The following is a 22,206-nucleotide window of genomic DNA, read 5'->3' as shown; positions in this document are numbered from 1 at the left end:
CCTCTCCCCGAGGGGCGAGCGCTACTAAAACAGTTCTTTCAGATCACCAATGAGCGAGCGGGAGGATCTGCCCATCTCAGAGTTTGATTGGCTGCTTAGGCCGGGAGGCGGGTCTAAAACGCAATCGGCCTCGCTGATTGGCGGGAGACTGGCGCGGTGATGGGGCGGCGGCGGCCCGCAGGTGAGGATGGAGTCCGTGCTCGATGGGGTTGGTCTGAGCCGGGAAGGGCGGGGGAAGCGGCGGGGGAAGCGGCGGGTAGCGATTGCTTCCCTCCCCTCTCTGGAAGCCGTCGCCCCCGCAGCTCTCCTTGATTTTTTCCCAGGTGACACGGGATAACCGAGCCCCTCCGGCGTTAGCTGTCTGCCCAGCGGCCCCAGGATGGAAGGCCGTCGGTCTCTGTTGGATCTGGGCCTGTTATGCCAGGCGGCTTTAGGGAGCGACGTCAGCGCCTCCCAGGAGGATGAGGATCTCGGAGACCTCTCGCGGGAGGCGGCCGCGCTGCGGGCCAGGCTGTGCGCGGTGCTCAGGTAGGACGGCGCCCTTTAAGGACAGCAAAATCCACAGGACTGGATGACGCCTGGGGAAATCCTCCTGCTTCTCCCCAATTCCGAGCAGTAACACGGCGCTGTGGATCCCACGATGAGCACAGGCATGCACCTTGTCCACGTTCGTGTGGTACCAGCACATTGCCCAAAATGTTCACCAGTGCGATGATGGGGCCCGAACGGGGGCCCACATAAATAGTGTTCACATAAAGCATGAACAGCACAAATGGCCGATCCCCTTCCTGCTTGCCAATTGAAATTTGCTAACAGATAACGTGCATGGGTGTTACTGGCCAGCATCCAATCTTCAGAACTGTGGTCTCTCCTGCACCTGATTTTCCAACACTGTCCTCTGGGATTAGTTCAGCTTGAAATTCACTAGCAGATCACACCCTCTTAAATAAAAAGCAGAGTTTATAAAGAACAAGATAGGACAAACTGCAGCAACCACCTGGCAACCACCTGTTTACACACAATTGGCCACTTCCCTTTCATAGTGCCTCCCTGTTTGTCTGTGCTTAGTCCTCTCTGATCCACCTTGATCCTTCCTTGCGTTTGATCCTTCCTTAAATGTCTCGCAATAGCTCTAGCCAGTCCCACATGCAATCTTCAAACATCCTATGAGAAGTTTTCTGTTTCTGTGAAACCCGTCATAGTTGTGTTTGTGTTTAATTATGAGTTACATTCTCTTCTTAACAGTTACAAGCTTTCCAGCTGAGGCTCTTGAAAGTTGAACTTGCAGACATGCTTCCATCTCTATCTTAAGAGTTCTGGCGTTTGGTACTGCTATCTTCTGTTTGTTAGAGTTTGTGCATCTGTGTACCCAACTTATTGCCTTTCCCAATTTGGTATCTTATGTTGAATGTTCTTGAAGCTAAAACATTCTGTTTAACTTACGGCCTTCATAGCAACAACTTATTAGCATCATAATACTGCATTAGGAATCTAGATAGTCACAACTGTATTTTGTATATGGAAAATTGAAAACAAGCAAAGTTATGCTTATGAACTTAGGTAGCAAAGCAAAACTTGGAGACGGAGAACAGTGAGGCCTAAGCCTGTCTTCTGACTACCAGCTCAGCGTACAGTGTCTTTCTCTTAATCAACAGATCTCCCTTCTTTCATTTCTAATTTTTAATAATTTGCCTTATTTCCCCTTCATAATGTCTTTGTCTTAGTCATACATCTGGTAACAAAAGGCAGTCCCGTTCTTTGATTGACCTCACCTCGGACAGTACCTGGGATCAACAAAAACCTCACTTGTTTCCTAAACCCCGCTTGAGGCCAAAAAGTGCTTCATCTCCCTGGATTCCTTCCATCACTATCCCTCAGCCCTTCAAAATGACACTGCGAGAAGCTCGCAAAAAATCCCAGCTGATGAAGTCAAACATGTTTCTTGAACTAGACAAACTGAGAGACAGAAGGCAAAGCCAGGATGAAGCTGAATGTCAGAAACAGTTCCGGGCACAGCCTGTACCTGCCCACGTGTTTCTGCCCCTTTATCATGAAATAATGGAACAGAATGAGGTTCGCAGGCAAATAGCAACACAGAAAAGAAAGGAGCTGCTACTTTCCACTCAGAGACCCTTCAGTTTCCTGGAAAAGGAGGAGAAAAAGAAAGAAGCTATCAGACAAAAGTTCCTAGCAGCAGCAACCCCAAATGACAGCTCCAAACTGAAGAAAGTAAATAGAAAAGTTCCTAGATCAACTAATGACACACTCCTTGGAGATAAACTCAAAGGTAAAGTGCTTGGGCTCTTCCTGCAAAAAAAACCAAACACCTCCCTGACCGTCCCTTGCCGTTTCAGTGCTAGGAGGTAGAATCATGGCCTCCATTAAATCACTTGGAGTATAAAACCTACACCATTACATCCTCTGGTATTGTCTAGTCTCCTCTATACTACCGATCATTACATTTCATCTAGAGACTCTCAGAATAGGGAATCCCAAATTTTATAGTCTTGTACTAGAGTCAGCAGTGGCAGTTCTACACCATTCCCAAAAGCCAATGGATACATTGAGCTGTTCAAATTTCTACGTTTCTTTTGCAGCATATCATGATAGTTTAGGAATCCTTCCTTAAAGTGAATTCCTTTGGTTAGCCTAAAGGCACTTGCATGAAGTGTGGTAGAAGTATGAAAACAGATTAAGTGCTAAAAGTGTCTGTGGTTCAGGCAGTATCTTGGAATTGATATTTTCATTCCCACCCAAGCCATCTGAGTTGCACAGAACTATTTCCTAGGAGAAAAATATTCCCTGAGCCCAAATCAGGTAATTAGTCCAGTTCTATGCAAAAGCGCCGTAGTTCAGCATCTCCTTCCCTTCTCTAGTGTTTTCTGATACCTTTCAGTCACACTCCTGAAACAAGTGAGGAAGGTGCTTGGACCATTTTAGAAGGAGAGACAGTCAAGGGAGTTTTCCTGATCCTCTTTTTTTCAGATGGCTTAAGCCGTCACAGTTGCAAGTTAAAAGGGAACAGTACAGCTGACAGGGGCTAAACCAGATAGAACAGCTTATATTGGAATGGACTTTAAAGATCCTGAGGGTTCCAAACCCCACCCTGTGACAGTTATCATTGCTTTTCTCTCTCTTTTTTTTTTTTTTTTAAACTACTTGCCATCAATTCCTTCTTGAGTACAACACCAGCTCAGTTTTCATCAGAAAAACATATGTTACAGTGTACTAAATTAAGTAGATTGGAAATGTAAAAAGAGAGCAAAGGATAAACCATTTTCTGTTTCTGCCTGTTTCATGAGGAGGAAGGGGGAATGAGCATTTCATATCTCAATCAGTGCAAACATATAAACACACTCAAAACATATCTTATTTTGTCTACATTTTCATTAATATTTAGTGTTGCACATGAAAGGACATCGTTTGATGTTATACCCAAACCTTCCTTACTTAAAATCTTTTTCAGCATAGACAGACACTGCTGCATATTAGATAGAAAAGCCATCATCCATTACAAGTACATCTGAAAAACCTGTTTGGATCACACAGTCAATGTCCAATACAAAATATAGAACCTTGACCTGGAACCCTAAGAACAGTAATAGGAAAAGGCCTGTTCAATATCTTACTGTGATGACAGAAAGAGATCTGTCATAGTGCCTGAGAGTGAGACACAACCATGGTTCTTTGTGCTCCTCTGATTTTTTTCAACTTGGAGGCAGAGAAGGGGTGGAAAGTGGGGAAAGAGAATACACGATACCTGTTTGCACTTATATGAGTAGTTGCCATTGTAAAAAAAAAAATAATTACAGCGTGCAGTGGCAATTTTGCAGCCTTTTACATGACTTGTATTCTTCTCATTGCTGTTTTTAATTCATTAGAAGCTGAACTCTACAGAGAAATCCGCATTCAGATGAGAGCCAAGGATTTGCTGGAGAACTCTGTAGCTCCAATAGATACTAGCAACTGTCGGAGGGATCCTCAGTCCCGAACTGCCACTAAAACTAAGCAGGAAAGACTTGGCTTCTTGCAGGACAGAAGCTTCAGCTTCAAGCCAAAGATTAATCCAACAGTACCAGATTTTGAGGAACTTTATTGGGCATTTCAGAGGGAAGCAGTAAGAAGACAAGAAATCAAAGAGGCAACTCGAATTAAGCCATTCAAATTACGAACCTCCAACCTCCGTGGCAGGCCAAGAGAAGCTAATGAAAAGATAAAGGTGAGATGACTAGATATTTCTGTGGTACTGTTCTCCCTGATTTCCCTGATGGCAAGTTCTTAAATACATAGCATTTATTTGTTATAGTTTATGTCCTTTAGTGAGACCTGTGGCCTTGGTATTTATCTCAAGAGTACTGCAAAATTCTAGGACAAATCAAAGAACAAAGAGATGAGCTGTGGCAGCTAACGCTCAGCTTCTCTTCTATACTCCTAAGCAAGTCTCCTTCCTGCTCATCTCTCAGCCTGTCCCCATGTAAATCCCTAATGATGGAAGACAGAAGAATGAGTGCATTGCCCACATACCTCCAACTGTTCTCATTACTAGACAAAAGAACAGAGGAGCTTTTGTGCTGTGAAAAATCACACTGAATAAAGTTCCATTTCTTTCAGGATTCTCAACAACTTTCCAAGGTTTCTGTGCAAAAAAGTCATTCTTTGACTGCACTTTCCTCTCTCTCTTCCAATACCCTTCCAGTGCATATTACAGATGCAACAAGAAAAAGGGAATCTGCTATTAGGTAAGTAAAACTTTGTCTACAAGACCATACACCACCTAGTGACTGAAATGGAGAAAGTTATGTTCTCCCTCATCACATTGACAATAGTTATCCTAATTGTTTCTCTGTGGCTGGTCTTCTTTTCTCACTAATTCTTGTCTTGCCTCAGTCAGTTTGGGAGCTACACACTAAATTTGTAATCTTCTAAGGAGAACAGCAAAAAGTGAAATTGTCAACCACCATGCAGTCTGGAACTCTTAAGTGAGCTTATTACTTACTTTCTTCTATACAGATGCTCCCAAGAGAGCAAGAAGGAAGGAGACAAAGAAGGAATTTGCTGGGTAGAGAAACAGAAAAAGAAATGTCATGCTATTCGTAAGTCAGTGAACAGTCGAGCAAAAGCCCTGGATCCACATAAAAGTCTGGATGAAACACACAAGGAGAAGTTGAAACAGAACCGGTCAGTATCCTATTCTGCACAGAAATAACTGTTTGCTTTGGTAACTGGGGATGATCAGGTAATTCTTTAGGAGGAGTTAGTCTAAGAGTTTTCTTAGAGTTAACCTTTAGCTACTATACCCATTCCAGATTCAGATGGATTTCTTCACAAGCACTACTCTTTCCACACATAATAGCTTTCTTTACATTAACATTGGTAGAGACTAATTTGTACAACTTCAATGTCTCCCTTGGTAATGTACATAAAACACATAAGACAAGGTTTTGTAAAAATGTTCATGTCGATTCTCAGCTTACACTCTAATTAGTAAAGCTTGCTAATGGTGTGTAGCATTGTAGCAAAAGCAGTGTTCTGGCCATCACATGGAATCACATTTGGAATCTCAGAGCTATTTAAAGGACTAAATGGCTACTGAGAATTCCTTTTTCCCTATCAGCTACAGTCAGAATGGAACCTGTTTTGGATATGGAAATTTTTCATTTCAGGCAAAATATGAGAGAAAGAACGAAGGAGTACAGAAAGGAGCTGGAAGAAATGCAGCTGCGAGTCAAGAACAGACCATACCTCTTTGAACAGGTCTCCAAGGTAACTGGTCAAAGTTCCAAGTGTCTCTGGATAACAGGATGTCTTTCATTTAGGACAGGCACTAAGAAATCTAGTCTTAAGTTATTCACAGTTATGTGCTAATGCTTGTACAGTCTTTGGCCTACACACGGGACAGCCACACAAGTGTTAGGAAAATTCCTTTCCATGACTTAAAAAACACTGGTACTTACCTCTTGATTGTAGAACTTTCCAACCCCTAGTATATATTGCAATCAAAATATATGGTCTGCTCAAAATTAAGGCCTTTTCACACCAGAAATGATATGACTGCCCATTCTGCACCTGAATACAATGGCCTGCAGTCTAGAAATTTTAATTTTTTAAAACATCCTGTCTGGTAGAATCACTTCTATCATCTGCAAGCTTGGCTGGCTGTTGAGCACATATCACCATCACACAGTGAAATCTCCACACCTCAGATGACTGTAGTTAAATACTTTACTTTCTATAAAATATATTTCCCAGGATTTTCTCTTTCAGTTCTTTCTCCTTGCACAGCTGACAGATAACTGGTTAGAGACATATTGAGAATATCTAGCTATATACTGATCTAAGTTTTCTCAGTAGAAATATCCTCTTGACTCAAACTTTCTGTTCAGGTGAGTGATTAATGGAGACAGAGAACACATTTGTATGATAAATTTTGGTAATATTTCTGTTTGTCACATTGGTGAGAATTAATCAGTATTGATAACAAACCCATTTGGAGACTATAATTTTATCCTACCATATAGAAGACCTTAATCTTTAGAAACTGCCCACTACCTCTGGAAAGCCTCATTTCAGACTACATTAATTTGTGAAGTTTGTGTGGAGGCAATGAGAATATAAGAACCAGGGTGCTTTGCTTTTAGCTTCTTGAACACAGGCTGATATGAAGCTATTTCACAAGTTCTTTTGAAGTCCCTTGTGGTTAGTGCTTACAAATTGTAGGCCAATATGCTTCCAGAATTTTTCACAACCCTTTTAGCACATATTCTCAATCTGGGTGTCAGTCAGGATTCAGACACAAGTGTGCCACTATATGCTGTAGAAACACAACAGAAGAGGGAAGTAAAAAAAAAAAACAAACACAACACAAAACAAAACAGATGCAGGAAAAGATGAGCTCCAACTTTGAGAAATGTTGAGAACATTCTCCCTGTATTCAATTTCAATTTTGTACTCTATGGTAGACAAAAATTCTGGACTGTTGTTCTCATTAGCAGTGTCAGCCCCAAACTTTAAAACAACATAAGCTGGCTAATAGAGAAGCTCCTGTTCTACATGCTTACTGTTTCAATTTGATAGCATGATGCTCGTCAAGGAGCAGAGCGTCGCTACAGAAACACCCTCCAGCAGGTTGGGCTAAGTGAAGAATTTGTAAGGAAAAAAGGGAAAGATGCTGCTGACCTGCTGGAAGAAGAATCTGACATTCACAGGTAATAATGCAATAGAGATTTTATGTCTTTGACTGGAAATATTTTCAGTTTTCATAAAGCAATTCTGGATTGTACCATGTAATATAGGTAAAATTAGATCAACTCCACTCCTCTTTAATTAAGCATCATATTTTATCCATCTTAATTTCTATGACAGCTAGGTAGTCCATGTATTTCTTATTTGGTGGAGTAAACAGCAAGTAAGTACTGCAAGATACTTGCAGTATTAGATAATCACTATTTCTGCAGATTGCCCAAGCTTCGGAGCGAAAAGGAAGTTTGTACTATACAGGAAGGAGAAAAACCTCAAGAAGAACAGAAAGGAAAAGAAATGACAACATAAAATTTAGCAGAAGAATCCATCCATCATCTTTTGATTTTTAATGTGTCCCCACATTAATCCTCAGGAACTTTCTGTTTCAGGCTGACAATAATTGTTCTGGGGTAAGTGAGATGTAAAAACTTAATAAAGGAGAAAAAGACTAACTGTTGTTTAGGTCACATTTTGTCCGAATTTGCAAACACCACAGCCTCTTTTAGTCTTCTTGATTGTTTCTCATGTGAGCCACTTTCCTTTCTTTAAAAACAAACAAATAAACAAAACAAAAAAGTTTCAAAGGTTGAAGCGCTATCTCTGGATAAAAGTAGATTCGAAAGATTGAAGAAGTTCATCTTCTAATGTCAGCTGCTTATGTCCATGTCAGAGAAGCACACAGAAAGGGGAGAGTTCTCTCGGTGTGCCAGGCATTAGTTTGTAGATGCATGTGGTAGAATTGACTTTAAGCAAAGTTTCTACACAAAAAAAGCATGACTTGACCTTGGAAGAAGTTTCACGAGGAGGTTCTTTTCTGGCCTGTTAGCTCTTCATTCACTCATTACCAGCTCTATTTCTCCCTGTCTTTAGGAAAAAGCAATACTCTTTCTATATTAAAATCTCTCACATAAATCCATTATTTCAAACTCAGTTTCAATTTCTTACCAACTCAGGTCATTTATTTGGTCTGAAAAACAACCAAAATTATTAAGATTGTAATTAAGCAATGCAGAACTTTGGATTGCTATTTTTCTAATTCTACTATTGCTGTGATATCAAAGATGGACTTCAGTGGAAGCAAGATTAGGTATTACCTGTCAATATGTCATGCTCAAGTGCCTGGGGCATCTTAATGGTATAGTTAGTCATTGGTCATTACATATTAGTCATCTTCCTTTACTTGATAGTAATAAGCATCTCAAAAATATAAACCCTTACCACCTGTTTTCTGAGAGCTGTGATGTCAGAACACTTTGACATTGGAAGATTTTATAATGACTATCAGTGTTCCTGCATTGTCCAATTTCTTCATTGATCTTTTCCACACATAAATGGAAGTTGTGTCTTCTTTTATCTTCTTTAGCTCAATCCATTTCTCCATAACAATTCCTCCTCATCACCAAATAAAAATACAGTACCTGTAACAGCTAGCAATTAGATAGATACATAAAACTGAGTTTGTGGCATTGAAAATCACAAAGAGTATTAGAACTTAGAATTTAGGGCCCCAGGGTTTTGGGTTACTATGTAACACTTTCAAAGAAATCAGTTCATGCTGAAGCATAGCTCAACATGTTGTGTTTCAGCAGTCTTTACTGATGCAAAGAATCTCCAACAAACCTAAGCTCAGGCTTGTGGGGCTTTTTTTTGTTTTGGTTTTGGTTTTATTTTTTTTCCTCTTCTTTTCAGTTCAGCATTCTACACATTGCATCTGCTGAGTGCTGTCCCCTAGACTGAAATTGTAATATCTTTACCAAATTGTAAATACCTTTACCAACAGCAGCACTACATTTACATTAGCTGGGGAGCAATATAAATTCATCTTCTTCACACAGGAGCCATAACAAAGGCAGAGTATCTTAGCAAAATTCTGCTTCCTTAATAATGCTAATTCTGAATCACAGAATCACAGCATATGAAGAACAGAATGAATGAAAAAAATGACTTTATCTTAACAAAAATTCAAAACATCTACATGGTAGAGTAATTTATAGAGGTTAATATATCAAAGAAAATTTCAGGAAAGAAGCAACTGGAAAAGAACACAGCAGTTGTAATTAAATGATACCAAGTAGTACATTTATTTCAGGTATTAAGTCAGCTCCTGACAGTGAGATGTATTAGAATATAGTCTCTGAAGGTAAAGTATGAAAGGTCTGTTGCTCAAGATACTGAATGTTTGTACATTCAGTACAGTGCCTAACACAATGAGATCCTGGTCCTTAACTGGAACTTCTAAGTGCTCCAGTATAACAAGTGCTTTAGGCTTTAGGAGAATGGACTGCATGAACAGTTTTGAAATGGTGTTCCACAACATGGGCTAAATGACATGTGAGCAGTAGACCACATTTTGAGCTCTGTAGGGAGAAACTTGGTCCAGTATGTCTTCTCCAGCTCCAGCATTATCATCTGTTTGCCATCTACCCAACTCGCTCTGTGCACAGTTAAAGCAACGCTTACTCATCCCACTGCAACACGGTGAGTCTCTAGGAGGAGCAATCAATCCCACTTCAGTCACTACATATTAGAGGGCGGAAGAAAGAGCAGCCGGTCTCACCCTCCTCTACTCCAATAATAGACTCAGTATCTGGCAGATGTAGAGACTCCACACCAAGGCTGGGCTGAGAGTTCACAGAGATGAGATTCTTACTATGCACTGTAGATTCTTCCAGCAAACTACTGCCCATCAACGACTCTGTTGTGGAAAAAAAAGGGGTAAAACAAAATCATGTAATGATACCACAGCATATGACACATCCACATCCCTTCGCCTCCTCCAATTTGTACAGACTTCTTCTTAGTCACCTGCTTTATCAGGTTTATCAGTTACTACTCTGAGCACCTGGATCTCCAATGGATGGTAACTCCTATATTTTTCTGTTTTGTTTTGAACCTTAGTATGTCAGGATCTCAAGCAGGTTTGCCTTTTTCTTGAAATAATTTACACAAGGCTTCTTACAGCAAAAAATATATGTAAGAAATGGAACAACTTTAATGTAAAAAAAAAAAAAAAAAAAAAAAAAAGAGATTCATCTCAATTTTTAAAATAAAACAATCCACCTCAACCACAATACAGAAATAACTTTGTCTTCTATCCTAGAAAAGGAGAGAGTGAGCAATCCATTCTCAACACCAAGAGGAACAGTCTTCTATTCCTTACTGTCTTGTGGTCTCTCCCCTTCCCTTTGACCACCCACTTCATTTGTGCACTTTTCCCCTCTTTACCTGGTTGTTCTTGCTCTCTGCTGCCACCTGTTCCAATTCGGGAGTGATGTTTCCTCATATGCACATTTCTGCTACCACTCTGGGAGAATGTCTTCCCACAAATTTGGCACTGATGGGGCTTCACTCCTGGGAGAAAAAGGGGGAAAAAGTATCCTATGAATTAACAAATCGGGAATAAAGATCTCATTAAACAAGCTGTCAAATAGCACTGTTTTTAAATGGCTGTTGATACCCTTTGTGCTAAATATCAGTGAAAAAAAAAAAGTGAGAAAGTTTCCTATAGAGCAGTAAGCTTCCAGAACATGAGTTTTAGACACCAACGTTGCCAGCTGTTGGAAAACTCAGTTCTGAAGAGTAAAATAAAGTCTGATATATAGGAGGAGAGTTATTTGAAATCTCTTACTCAGTATCTCATAAACTAGAGTACAAACTGACCGAAAGCAAGAAATCAGAGGTGAGCTTCTGATCAGACAATAGAAGTACAGGATCTGGTTAACTTGACTGAGTAGATACTGAATGATAGTGTCACTGTAAAAGGATTTCCACAGAGGACAGACAAAGGAGTCTATCATTCCTCCCATTTACAACCAATTATGATATCAATAAGAGAGAGCTCAGTAGCTACAAACCAGGAAGACAGATGTTATAAAAAGCATGGAGAACTAAGATAATCCCTTCTTCAAACAAGCCATATTTATTTTGTGCTGAAGATATTTAAGATAGATCAATCAAAACAGAAAGCAGAAGCTTCGAAATACGCACAAAATGTCCATCTAATGTTTTGTAGCATTAGATCACAAGTATGTGGTATTACAAAAAAAAAATCCTCTACCTATGGCAGAAATTCAATCATGAGAGACTGAATGGTTTTGATTAATGTAAAGCTATGCTAGATTCTCTTTTTAAAATAAGAAAATGGCAGCTATGGAAGAGATATTCAACTTCATGACATCTTAAAAACACTTTAGAAAATAGATTTTAAAAATGTAGTTCGAATTTAGAAACATATCATTTAGAAAAAATAAAATAAAATGAACTGTGCAGGCCACAGGTAACACAAAGAAAACTGTCAAAAAGCACAGCCAAAAATTCCGTAGAAAACAGAACATTCTTCTTCAGGAAGTCAAATAAAACTCTGATAATAAAGTTCTTTTCTCAGTTAAATCACAGCATATCAAATGAAGCCTCTTACCTGAGTGGACAACCAAATGTTTTCGAAGGCTGGAGTACTCAGCAAAGGAACGACCACATCCCTGTGCTTCACACAGAAAGGGTTTTTCCCCTGGAAAGGAAAAGTAAGTTTTTATAGTTTGGGTTCACAACTTGATTTGATTGTCCAAATCATCGAGAACTGCCTAAAGATCTCTACCTCATTCTCCTTTATGGCCATACATGTAACCAAAGTCAATAGAAATAACACATATGCTTCCTAAATCTTCTATAAAGCATTTTCATTATCAACTTTCAAGAGAAAACGTTCAAATTCTCTTCCTAAATATTCTTAGGTCATCATTAACTGACAGATAAGAAAGGATGCTCTGTTTCTAAAGAGATCTTCCAACTGAATAAATACCAAAAGAGTAATAAAACAGGGTCTGGAATGATGCAGCATTTATATGCAGGTCTTAAGAACTATCTTCATGCTTGAGCAACTCCCAGGATCCTATTGCCTTTCTGCCTCTCAGTGCCAAAAATGCTATTAGCTGTATTTTCCTTCATATCAGATTCTATACTTTATTTCAGATCAGGATGACCTTGGCAAAAACCTGACAGAGATGTGTCAGTCATTTATATTTATTCACAAAAGAACAGTAATTCAAGGCACAATTTGTTCTCATACACAGAAAGTTGCTATTTGTATATACCTCCAGAGCTAACGTTGCATTTGTCTACGTGATCATAAATTGGGAGATGACTGTATTAGTGCACTGTAATGTAATTAATCTGTTCTAAACTCCTTTTTAATGCCTTAAATAAAATCAAAGCTAACTGTTGCCTGCAACATCCCACTAAAGATCTCAATATGCCATGCTTAAAAGTACAATTTCAAGCCTTTTTTTAAGCTACTGTGTCAGAATAACAACTTCATAGATTAAGCAAGCTACTTCAGTTATTTTGTCTAACATGTATGTAGCTCTTCAAGCGCAAACTTATTTTTTAAGTTGTTTCTACTGTGATTTTGCCTTTAAAAGTCCTCTCTCTACAGTTCATTTCTCAGCTTCGTATCTGCTGTAGCATTTAACAGATCAGTTGGTGTTACAGAACTGAAACAAGTACCGGATTCCCAAACACTATTTGCAAATTCTTTTTTTTTTAACCATTTAACGCTTGGAAAGAAAGAAATAAAAACTACCACTGACAGAAACAACAGCATAAAATTCCATCTATAAGAAACCTTAGACGTATTTGTATATCTGCAGTTTATAACTTAGATCTCATCAAGCTCTTAATCACACGCTATCAAAACACATTTTAGAAAGACATCTTTTCCAGAAGCTACTACTCTGCTGACTGCAGAACACTACTGTGGAAGATTGAGCATGAGTAACCTGGGCCTATTTACATTGTTTAAGCTTTGGCTGGGAGCTTTAAACACACACACACAAAAACCCCACCTGTACAAACTATGGTTACTGCATATTCAAAATTTCATTTTTTGGCATATATCACTTTTAACTACATCCTAACATCTGCCCCCAAACCACGTTTGCTAGTTAGACTGCAAATGCCTTTAAAACAGCAACTTTTTCCCCTGTGCGTTTTACAAAGTACCCAGCAGAAGGTAGTGCTTAAGGCAGAAAGCACGTACAGCTGCCAGCAGCCCACATAATTGGGAATTTCATTTTACAAGAAAGGCTGCTGTGCTCTCCCAGTTTTCAAGTTTATTTTGAAACGTTGACCAGCTGTAATGCAGCACTACCTTCTCAGGCCAACATGGAATCTCCAAAAACATTCTTTGAGGCTTGGATTGGGCCATTTGTTTCAGCGATGCATTAACCCTGAGGCTTAAAAAACAAACAAGCAAAGCTTCCAAAATATTCACTAACAACTTTGCTAACTTAGATTAAAACAGCTGATCGTTTCAGAAGGAATTTCTGCAGCTCTTCAAACACCTTTCTAGGGTAAATGCTTGTAAAGTATTCTATACATTGTCCAGACTTTGGCTGGCAAAACTTCTAAAAATACTGACAAGGCAGAATTCTGCACATGAAGCAGCATAAACAAACCATGTATAAAATACAGCACTGTGAAATAAAGGTTCTTCTTTTATTTAATATAAAAGATTGTGCATTAGTTAAGAGTACATAGGATCCAATATATGGCGACATCCCGAAGTAGCATTACTACAAATAGAGCAGTTTGCATGCCAAAATGCTTTCTTCAACTAATGCCTTTTTCTATGAGATTTTGCTGATTTTTGATACTCATTCCACTCTATTCATTTCCCTAAATCTCTCACACACAGTCATTCTACATGCAGCATAAGGTAGGCAGATTCAGCCAAATGTTAGTATAGCTACAACTGTCTACCAGGACTCACACTGAAGAAACACCTAAGCTATTGTGCTTTTCAGGAATTTAAAATAGCTTCTTTATGAAAATAATTACAGCAGAGGTGTTCACTTATTATTCATTTGAAAAGGGACATTAAAGAAGGCCAGAGATATACAAGCATAATATTTTCAAGAGTTTGATGATGGAGGAGGCAGTGCTTTATTCCTCACTTAAGACCCCACTTCTTCAGACCACAAATAGATGAAGTCTAAAACACACCAGTGTGAATTCGTAGGTGGTTCTTCAGATTTCCAGCTGTTGTGAATTGTTTCCCACAACCCAGCTCTGTACAAACAAAGGGTTTTTCACCATTGTGAGTTCTCATGTGCACCTTCAGCCTCTGCAAGACATAAAAGCTTTTTCCACAGCCTTCTGCTGGGCAGGTGAAGGAACGATCATTCCTGCAAAGCAATAAAATAAAAAAAGCTGTTTCATTACCATCTTCTTCAATGTATTTTTCATCAACACTCAACTTTTTCAGGTTGTTGAAATAAAAATAAAAAACATCTTTATTGAAGACATGCTGAAACAGAAATATTCTAAATCCAACACTAATAAGAAACTTCAAAAATAACCTGTCTAACCAAAATGTTTCAACATAACTGACCATATGAAGCAAGCAGCAGGCCTACTATTTCTAAGGTTTACCAGGTTTCCACAGCTTGCTGACATCAGAAGGTAATGCTTTCCCAGCTACAGAGCATCTTTTCTCAAAGTCATGACAACGTGTGACTTTATTCTGCTCACCGATGTGTTTTCAGATGATATTTGAAGTGAGCTGGCCACACAAATGTCCGATCGCAGCCTTCAACTGTGCATTTCAACTTCCTTTCCATACGAGATAAGTGAGGAATGGGGCTTGAGTCTTTCGGCTGCCCATCTCCTGAGCAAAGATGAACATTTTCACCTGGAATAAAAAGCCCATCAAAATCTTAAAAAGATGCAGATTACTAAAATGCATCAAATCCAACAGATAAAAACAGCATAAAACATGATACAGGACTGTAAAGCAGAGATGTGGCAGGCTACTAATTGTTTACTATGTCCTACGTGCTGCTACCCAACCCATAAGAAGGATCTGAAACAGATTCACAATCCTCTCCAGGACCATAGACTACTGCCAGCAAACTGTTTGTATCATACAACCTGCTACCAGATGAGCCTTGTCACAAGAAGGATAGAAAACCAATGCACCAGAAACTGTAAAAACAGTCTCTATACCAATAACAACCATCCAATTTTAAGTAGCAGTCAGAGTAATATTTTTAAAAACACTCTAGCTAAAAAGGGATGCTGCATTTCTTTGCAATTATTAATTGAAATAATTGTCATAAAAATATGTCTAAATACAATTATGTACTCCTCAGGTAGATCGTCTCAAAACCTAGAGTAGCTGGAAAGAAAAAAGGGTAAGTTATGATATGCATTAAAAATACATCTGAAAGTGAAAATGAAGGTTAAAAGAAAAACAGCTGTAGTAAGAATGATACTTTTTGCATGTACCAGAGAACACAGGGACTGCAATGGCACTGCTGGCTTCACTGAAGTTCATTCTCTGAGAAAAACTGAGGAGCCTATTTATATTACAGAAAAATTACATGATTGTTCTGCGTAACTCTCTGTTACTGCTAATTTGAGGACACACAGAATAGCTTAAAAGTGAGAAAGAGTGAAAGAGAGAGGAATAAACAATATGAAGCTAGGAGTCTTGTGTGGAACGTTCAACCTCTAAGACACAATCAGGAGACATCCTACCATTATTGCTTGCTTTGGCATTCTTAGCGAGCTGTGCTCGAGTTGCAGCAATTAAACTGTCATGGGCCAATTCTTGCACTCGCAGGAACCATGGAGTACTGCTGTCTGTGCTATCATGAGAGAGAAAGTCATTCCCAGAATCTTCTACTTCATCTTGAACAAACACCAAGTGCTCTGCTGGAGAGCCCAGCCCTAGAAAAGAAGACAACTTCATCAAACAGATGGATAATGTAATAAATGGAAGAAGGAAATTTATTTTCCTTCCCAGAAGCTAGCATTCATTGCATAGGTGTAATTGCTGCAATGAAAACATCTTCACTGACCTCTGTACTGTAGGAAGCTGTTGATGATTAAATACTGCTGGAATATCCAACAATGTCCAGAAAATTTTGTGACGTTTCCCTTTCGTAAGCGGCAGGGACAGAGATGTACTATGCATCTCCTGCATTCTGTTGTCTGAGACATACCCAGCCAGATGGTAAACAGGAGAATTACCTGCTCTTGTTAGGTTGAGAAGAATAAATGAAGTGCTGTCACTGGGCTGTAGGTCTTGCAATAAACTGGAAGTCTCTGGAGATGACAGAAGTTCAGGTGGTTTCTGTACATTCTGTACTCTTGCTTCCTCTCCATCAGGGCCCACATTTACCTGGAGGCTCCTCAACACAGCAGATGAAGAAACATCTTTGGAAGAACTAGTGTGACTTGGAGAAGTGAGATCTCTTTCATCATCTGGTGAAGAAAATAAAACAGAAAACAAAAAGTATAAACATACTATGATGAAAAGATACTTAAGAAGTTATTTTTCTAGGAAAAAAAAACCAAAAACAAACAAAAAACTTGAGAGAGACTGGGAAGAAAGGATATTTCTGACTAGTCTGACTTCACTGTTAAATGAGAAAAGTTTCAGTCATTCTTCTGAACTTGTTCCTCCATCACTGGAATGCATTATCTGCAAGAGGCAGGGATGATGCACCACAGAGAAGTAGTTAAGATAGCTTTATAAACAGCATGCTCACAAAGATCCACTGCATAGATTTTACCTGGTAACATGAGTCTGTTGCATTCTGAGGTCTCAGTAACAGGAAGGAGAGAAAGACAGGTGATGTCTTTTGGCTCTGATTCCACCAGCCCTTGAGCTAGTGGAATAGCAGTATTCTGAACAAACTGAACCAGCAGCTGGAAAAAAGAAATTGAAGATTAGATGGAGAGTAGCATAAAATATTAATCCTACTTAATTGCAGGAATTCCCCTGCCTGTCTTTTGTAAGAGACATAAAAGATAATTTATTTCCATCAGAGCAACTATAAGCTCTTCATTACATTAATGACAAAGAACATATCATTTGTATTTGTCATTTGTAAAATATCTACAAAAATCTCATTTATTTAACAAACAATAAAAAACAAGTTCTGGATCACTGCAGAATATACTGAAGGTTAAGCAGACCATTTCATGTTTTCTTTAATGTATCTTTTAGAACTTGAACTTTACTGCAGTATCACCTCCTATGTAAATGTTCTCCATGATCAATCTTTGAAATAGTTGTTGTTGCTTTTTTTATATTATATTTAAACACTTGACAAGTCGGCCTTTTAAATTAAAAAAAGGCAATAGACAGGCTGCAAAATGTCTGACTAATGGCTATTCGAAGTTGGCAAGCAGGACTCAGAGGAATAAGATTGAGATGAAAAGAGGGAGGTGTGCCCAGAGTCTCATCTGTCCAAATCAACTACCACTAAAACCATCAAAGGTGAATAATTACAGCCATCATCTTTAGTGCTGTATGAGAACCTGGCTCCACCTCTCCTAGACCCATTTAAGAGCTGACTGCCAGCAGGAAGGAGCTCTTCTGGAGATCCCTCCTCTGGAGTTTTGCAGTGAACCCAGGATGGGGGTAAGCTTTCTACTCTCTTTTTGTTATTGTAATCTGCTTTGCCAAACTCTCGTTTGTTTAATAATTATAACATCTTTATATTCATTGACTATGCAAAACCCACCCAGTAAGGGAATTCGGCAGAAGAAATAATACAAAGTAAGGGGGACTGTTGTGTGAAACGGACTTATTCTGGGATGCATTCCCAAACTTGATGAGACATCTGGGAGATGATACAGAACACTGTCCAAGAAAAAGGCCAAAGGCAGACAGAGGAGGGGTTCAAGGTGGATTAGGCAGAACAAACACAGGAATATGGAAAAAGATGGACACAAAAGAGACCTATTATGTTTAAGTAGTCAAGTCATAAGTCAGTCAATTCATTTGCCTGGCTAAAACCCATGCTTAACCACTCTCACAGTCCATCCTGCCTCCTTATTAAACTTTATGTATTCATGTAGAGCCCAGATGGAGCTATCTGTGCAGTGTGATGGTCCATCAGGGTCAAAAAAAAAAAAGCAAGTAAAAAAAGGATAGCATGCTCCTCTCACTTAATCACAATCCACTTGAAACAACAACAAAACTCACAGTCATTCATTATCTAATCCTTATACTACACATTTATTTTGTGACTGCCTTAACACTTAAATTTCAGAACCACTGACACCCAAATCTAAACAATTTCTGTAACAGATACCAGCCTTTTAAGCCTGTCCTACAGCAGAACCAAGTACCTTAAACCAAAGAAGCTACAAAGAACACAAGGGAGTACCTAATCATTTAGGCTTTGATCCCTCTATACATACATCCTCTCATGAAAATGCTGGCAATGCTGATGCTTCCTCAGTTTTACCTCTAAGAGAGAGTTGTGAGGCATTAATTGCCCCGAGTGGTCTCACCTGGAGGCCCACTCACACCCACTGACCAGAGACCTATTTAATTTAAGCTCAGCCTAGGACCTTTTTCTCTTCCCAAGCTGTAGTTCTAGCTATCTTCAGTTCTATTTCTGGTCTCATCTCTTGGATGGATGTTGAACCTCTGCTACAGCAGTGACTTCAGCCCCATCTGCTGCTGTTCCTAACCAGACTACCTGGATGGCACCAGACATGGTTCACACTGCCTTAATTAAAATTATTGATGGCTCCTGTTACCAGCATCTCCCTCTGCCTGCTGCGTTCAGGTGCTACAGCACAGAATGCTGGTCTTGCCCTGCTTGGGCTGGGTGTTCCCCAGCATGCCTACCTGAGCAGCAGCCAACTCTCATTGACAAATGCAAAGGTAAGCACTATCTTAAATCCACTTTAATACCAGTATGCCACTTGAACTAGGTCAAGAGCCAAACTGCAGTTCAAAAGCTTAGTGGTTTTCTTTTTCTCCTGTTAGCTATATTACAGAACAATGCACTCCTTAGCCAGAAGAAAGAATGATGTCTATACTTTCAAAAATGATATGGGCAATAAGATGTTGCCACCCCGAAGGATTTGCATTTTAGTTTAAGACCAAGAAATATACAGTGGAAGGAAAAAGTAAGAGATAGAAGATGGGTGACAAAGCAACAAGAAACTGGACTGAAATCTGAGCAACAAAATAGTTCTAATTTATGGGACTATCATTCAGTGCAGAGTTGGCCTTGATCTCTACTGCAGCCCACTCCATTATGAAGTGTGTATTTCTATGAACTCTTCTGTTTCTGTACAGATGGCCTTAAATAAAACTTTTCCTCCTACAATAGACAAGCATTGCTCCAAAGCCTCCACTCTACTGCAACACTGAGCCACTAGGGAAAAGCAGAATGTAGCAGCCACAAAATAGATACCCAGAAAATATCGTTTTAATTTTCCTTGTGAAGTAATAACAAACTAGTAAGGACAATTATGGGCCAAAAGAAACAGAAGAAAATATAAGAATATGAATCACTCTCATTAGTAAAATGTACAATTTAAAAAAAATCACAAAAACTTAGAATATATCAAACATACCTTTCCCAACCCTGTAAACAGTTAAGGAAAATAGAAATTTTAATGTGTAAGTTAGCTCTTAACAGCTAGCTACTTTCAGAAATCTTTATTCTGTTAAAAATCATTAAATAGTGTTGTGACTACAGCAACTTGGAATGTCGGGGGGGAAAAAAATCACTACAAACACTACATTTTGGTTTTACAGCTGAAAGCAAACAAGGAACTGTAAGAATATTTGGTAATGGGCTATCCAACATTTAAAAAAAAAAAAAAAAAGGAACAGAAGTGGTAATAAATAACATACACAAAAACACAGAATAAGAAACTGCAGATGAGAGAGTAACAAAGATCAGAACTCCTGGGACAATGATGGATGGGGTGGATGTGAACAATTTGGGTGTGACCTTGGAGAAATTCAACCAGAAACTTTGTATGAGGAAGGAAAATATCATCAAGGGTTTCCAGAACAGGCCTTACAGAAAAGAATAAGCTTCTCATAGGACACGTCAGGAATTGTAATACTGAGTAAAATTTATTATTACAATGTCCTAAGCAGCCCCTTGGGAATAGGGAAAGATCATGGTGGGGGAGGGTGAAGATCAAGGTGGATAGGGGAGGAATAACCGTGGGAACAGGGATGGATGAGGATAAAAGGAGCCGACCAATTAGCAGGCTGTAGGTCAGGGCTGTGCCCATCCTGTCTTCTCAAATGCTCCCAAACAGTTGTCAAGTGAGCTCATCAAGTAAAATTCAAGCCAAACTAGCCTGTGAATTGGAGAAAATCATGATTTAGAAGCTGAAAATTCTGCCCAGAGGACAGATTGGGAAAAAAAACCTACCAAAGGTTGGATACAGATGCTGGAAGGACTCAAGGTCTGACAGAGACTGGACAGATCCATGACTGTGTGAGTATGTGTGTCCATCACACATATTAGGATGTGTATGAGATGTCAGCAAATTTCAAGCCTAATTTCCTGGTGAATATCAGTGGTTTTCCTGTTCCGTGGGAATGCTGTTTGTGGGTGCCTGTAAAGGTGCAGTCCTTCTACTCATGTTAGTGTTTATATCGTACATGTTGGTACTGCACATGCATTCATGGGGTTTGCATTCATTTGCAATTCAAGTTTAGCCTCACTTCTGGCAGGACCCAGAAATAGTCCAGTGGTCTCTTATGTGAAGGTCCAGGAGGGGAGGAATCTCCTGGGTGTTGGAGTTCATCAGATATTGTAGCTCTGTAATACCTGACATCACAAACTGGATACAGATGGGTTCTGAGTACTCCTGAAGTGGTGGATATAAAATGTTGATGAAAAGAAGGAGACTGATCACTCTGTAAGTATGTCCAAAGAGCTGGTTTGCAAGCAAAGCCACAGGGCTTTTTATGACATGAGTGCACAGAATATTGCCAAGTCATAAAAGGAAAAAGAAAAGAGATGTAAATGGCTTTGCTCCATAGCTAAGAAAATAAAAGCGCAAGAAAATGTCACTTGGAATGTATCAATATAAATCTTTATATTTATTGCAAAAAGACATTCTAAACTTAGAGATTCAAGGCCACATACAGAATGTATGGAGAAAATCTATTAGCACTAGAAGGGGAGATAGGATGAGCAAAGTCCAACTACAGCTTCCTATGGACAACTTCTTTTGGCTCTGCTTTACTATTCTCTCAAATATACTCTCCCTTCCCTTGGCTGAAATACTGAACTCTGAAAACCCTTTAAGTAATGTAGACAGTGCAGGTACAAAAAACGTAAAATATTTACTGGCTTTTCAAATAATCTTCATCCCTGCTATTCAGTGAGAAATAGTAGGAGAGGATGATCCCAGTATCTCATCACCCCAAGCACTACACAATGCTTGTGTCACCAAGAAGACTTGAATAATGTCCTTGACCCAAGAGAAGAAAAAAATATTTAAGGAACTGGGAACCTCTCCTAGACATTGCTGAAAAAGCATATGCATCAAAGAAACAAATGGCTATCTGGCATGAATCAGCTTTAAGATCGTGTCCCAGAAACAGACCCCTTTTATAAGATGATTCAAATGCCAAGAAATGGCAGACACAGCTGCTTTGTTGGGGGCAGTGAGTGGTGGAGCGGGGGGAGGAAAAGAGAAGAAGGTTGCTCTAGTGCAAATGTTCCAATCTGTCCTTCCACTGCAGGGCTAGACTAACTCCCAGAGCAGCATGGACTAAGTTTTAATCAATACTGTTTCTGTTCTAAATTTAACCAGTGAACTGCTACAAAATCAAACTATCAAAATAACATTTCCTTGCCATCTTTTCCCCTCCACTGAAAGGGGGGTACACAGTAGGAGGATGATCAGATAGGAACTAAGATACTTTCCTACCATACAATGTCCAGGGAATTAATTCACAAGAATCCATCCTTGTGAGGTGCTGAGGAGGAAAGATTCAACAGCTATGTCAACTTACAGACCAGATCTGTAATTTGCTTGGTTAACTGTGGTAAAGCTCCCCAGACAGCAGAAAGCATTCTGCAATGGGCCAGTGTGGTAGAGGTGGCTGGAAATACTTGCAATTTTAATGATTCACTCTGAAGGCTTAGAATGTGGAAATTGCAGATCTTATCAGTTCCC

The 22,206-nt window shown here is 39.3% G+C and overlaps 2 protein-coding genes across 4 annotated transcripts in view; one reads left to right on the top strand and one right to left on the bottom strand.

Annotated features, from left to right (window-relative positions):
- The first annotated feature begins 148 nt into the window (after nt 1-148).
- Nucleotides 149-7,691, top strand: FAM161B (FAM161 centrosomal protein B). 2 transcript variants are annotated; one of them, XM_042813747.1, is made up of 9 exons: nt 149-181; nt 324-528; nt 1,725-2,287; nt 3,882-4,219; nt 4,612-4,739; nt 5,011-5,178; nt 5,664-5,763; nt 7,075-7,205; nt 7,455-7,691. In XM_042813747.1, the coding sequence occupies exons 2-9, from the start codon at nt 380-382 to the stop codon at nt 7,546-7,548; spliced, it is 1,671 nt and encodes a 556-aa protein (XP_042669681.1). In that variant the 5' UTR covers nt 149-181; nt 324-379; the 3' UTR covers nt 7,549-7,691. The 2 variants fall into 2 exon arrangements, with proteins under 2 accessions (XP_042669681.1, XP_042669682.1); XM_042813748.1 differs by lacking the exon at nt 149-181 and having other exon boundaries at nt 241-528.
- Nucleotides 7,692-9,301: 1,610 nt separating this feature from the next.
- ZNF410 (zinc finger protein 410) overlaps nt 9,302-22,206 on the bottom strand; it is a 19,148-nt gene continuing 6,243 nt past the window's right edge. For both annotated transcript variants that reach the window (XM_042813751.1, XM_042813750.1), the window contains exons 3-10: nt 16,815-16,950; nt 16,270-16,503; nt 15,775-15,966; nt 14,767-14,926; nt 14,239-14,420; nt 11,657-11,746; nt 10,465-10,590; nt 9,302-9,934 (exon numbers count right to left, since the gene is read on the bottom strand). In XM_042813751.1, coding sequence (XP_042669685.1) covers nt 9,750-9,934; nt 10,465-10,590; nt 11,657-11,746; nt 14,239-14,420; nt 14,767-14,926; nt 15,775-15,966; nt 16,270-16,503; nt 16,815-16,950 — 1,305 coding nt within the window. In that variant the 3' untranslated portion in view covers nt 9,302-9,749. The remainder of the gene's footprint in view (nt 9,935-10,464; nt 10,591-11,656; nt 11,747-14,238; nt 14,421-14,766; nt 14,927-15,774; nt 15,967-16,269; nt 16,504-16,814; nt 16,951-22,206) is intronic.

The sequence above is a fragment of the Centrocercus urophasianus genome, unplaced genomic scaffold (assembly GCF_019232065.1).
Source record: "Centrocercus urophasianus isolate 14NV4802_14NV808 unplaced genomic scaffold, USGS_Curo_1.0 seq_14, whole genome shotgun sequence".
Taxonomy (NCBI): Eukaryota; Metazoa; Chordata; class Aves; order Galliformes; family Phasianidae; genus Centrocercus; species Centrocercus urophasianus.
This window is presented reverse-complemented; position numbering and strand designations above follow the sequence as displayed.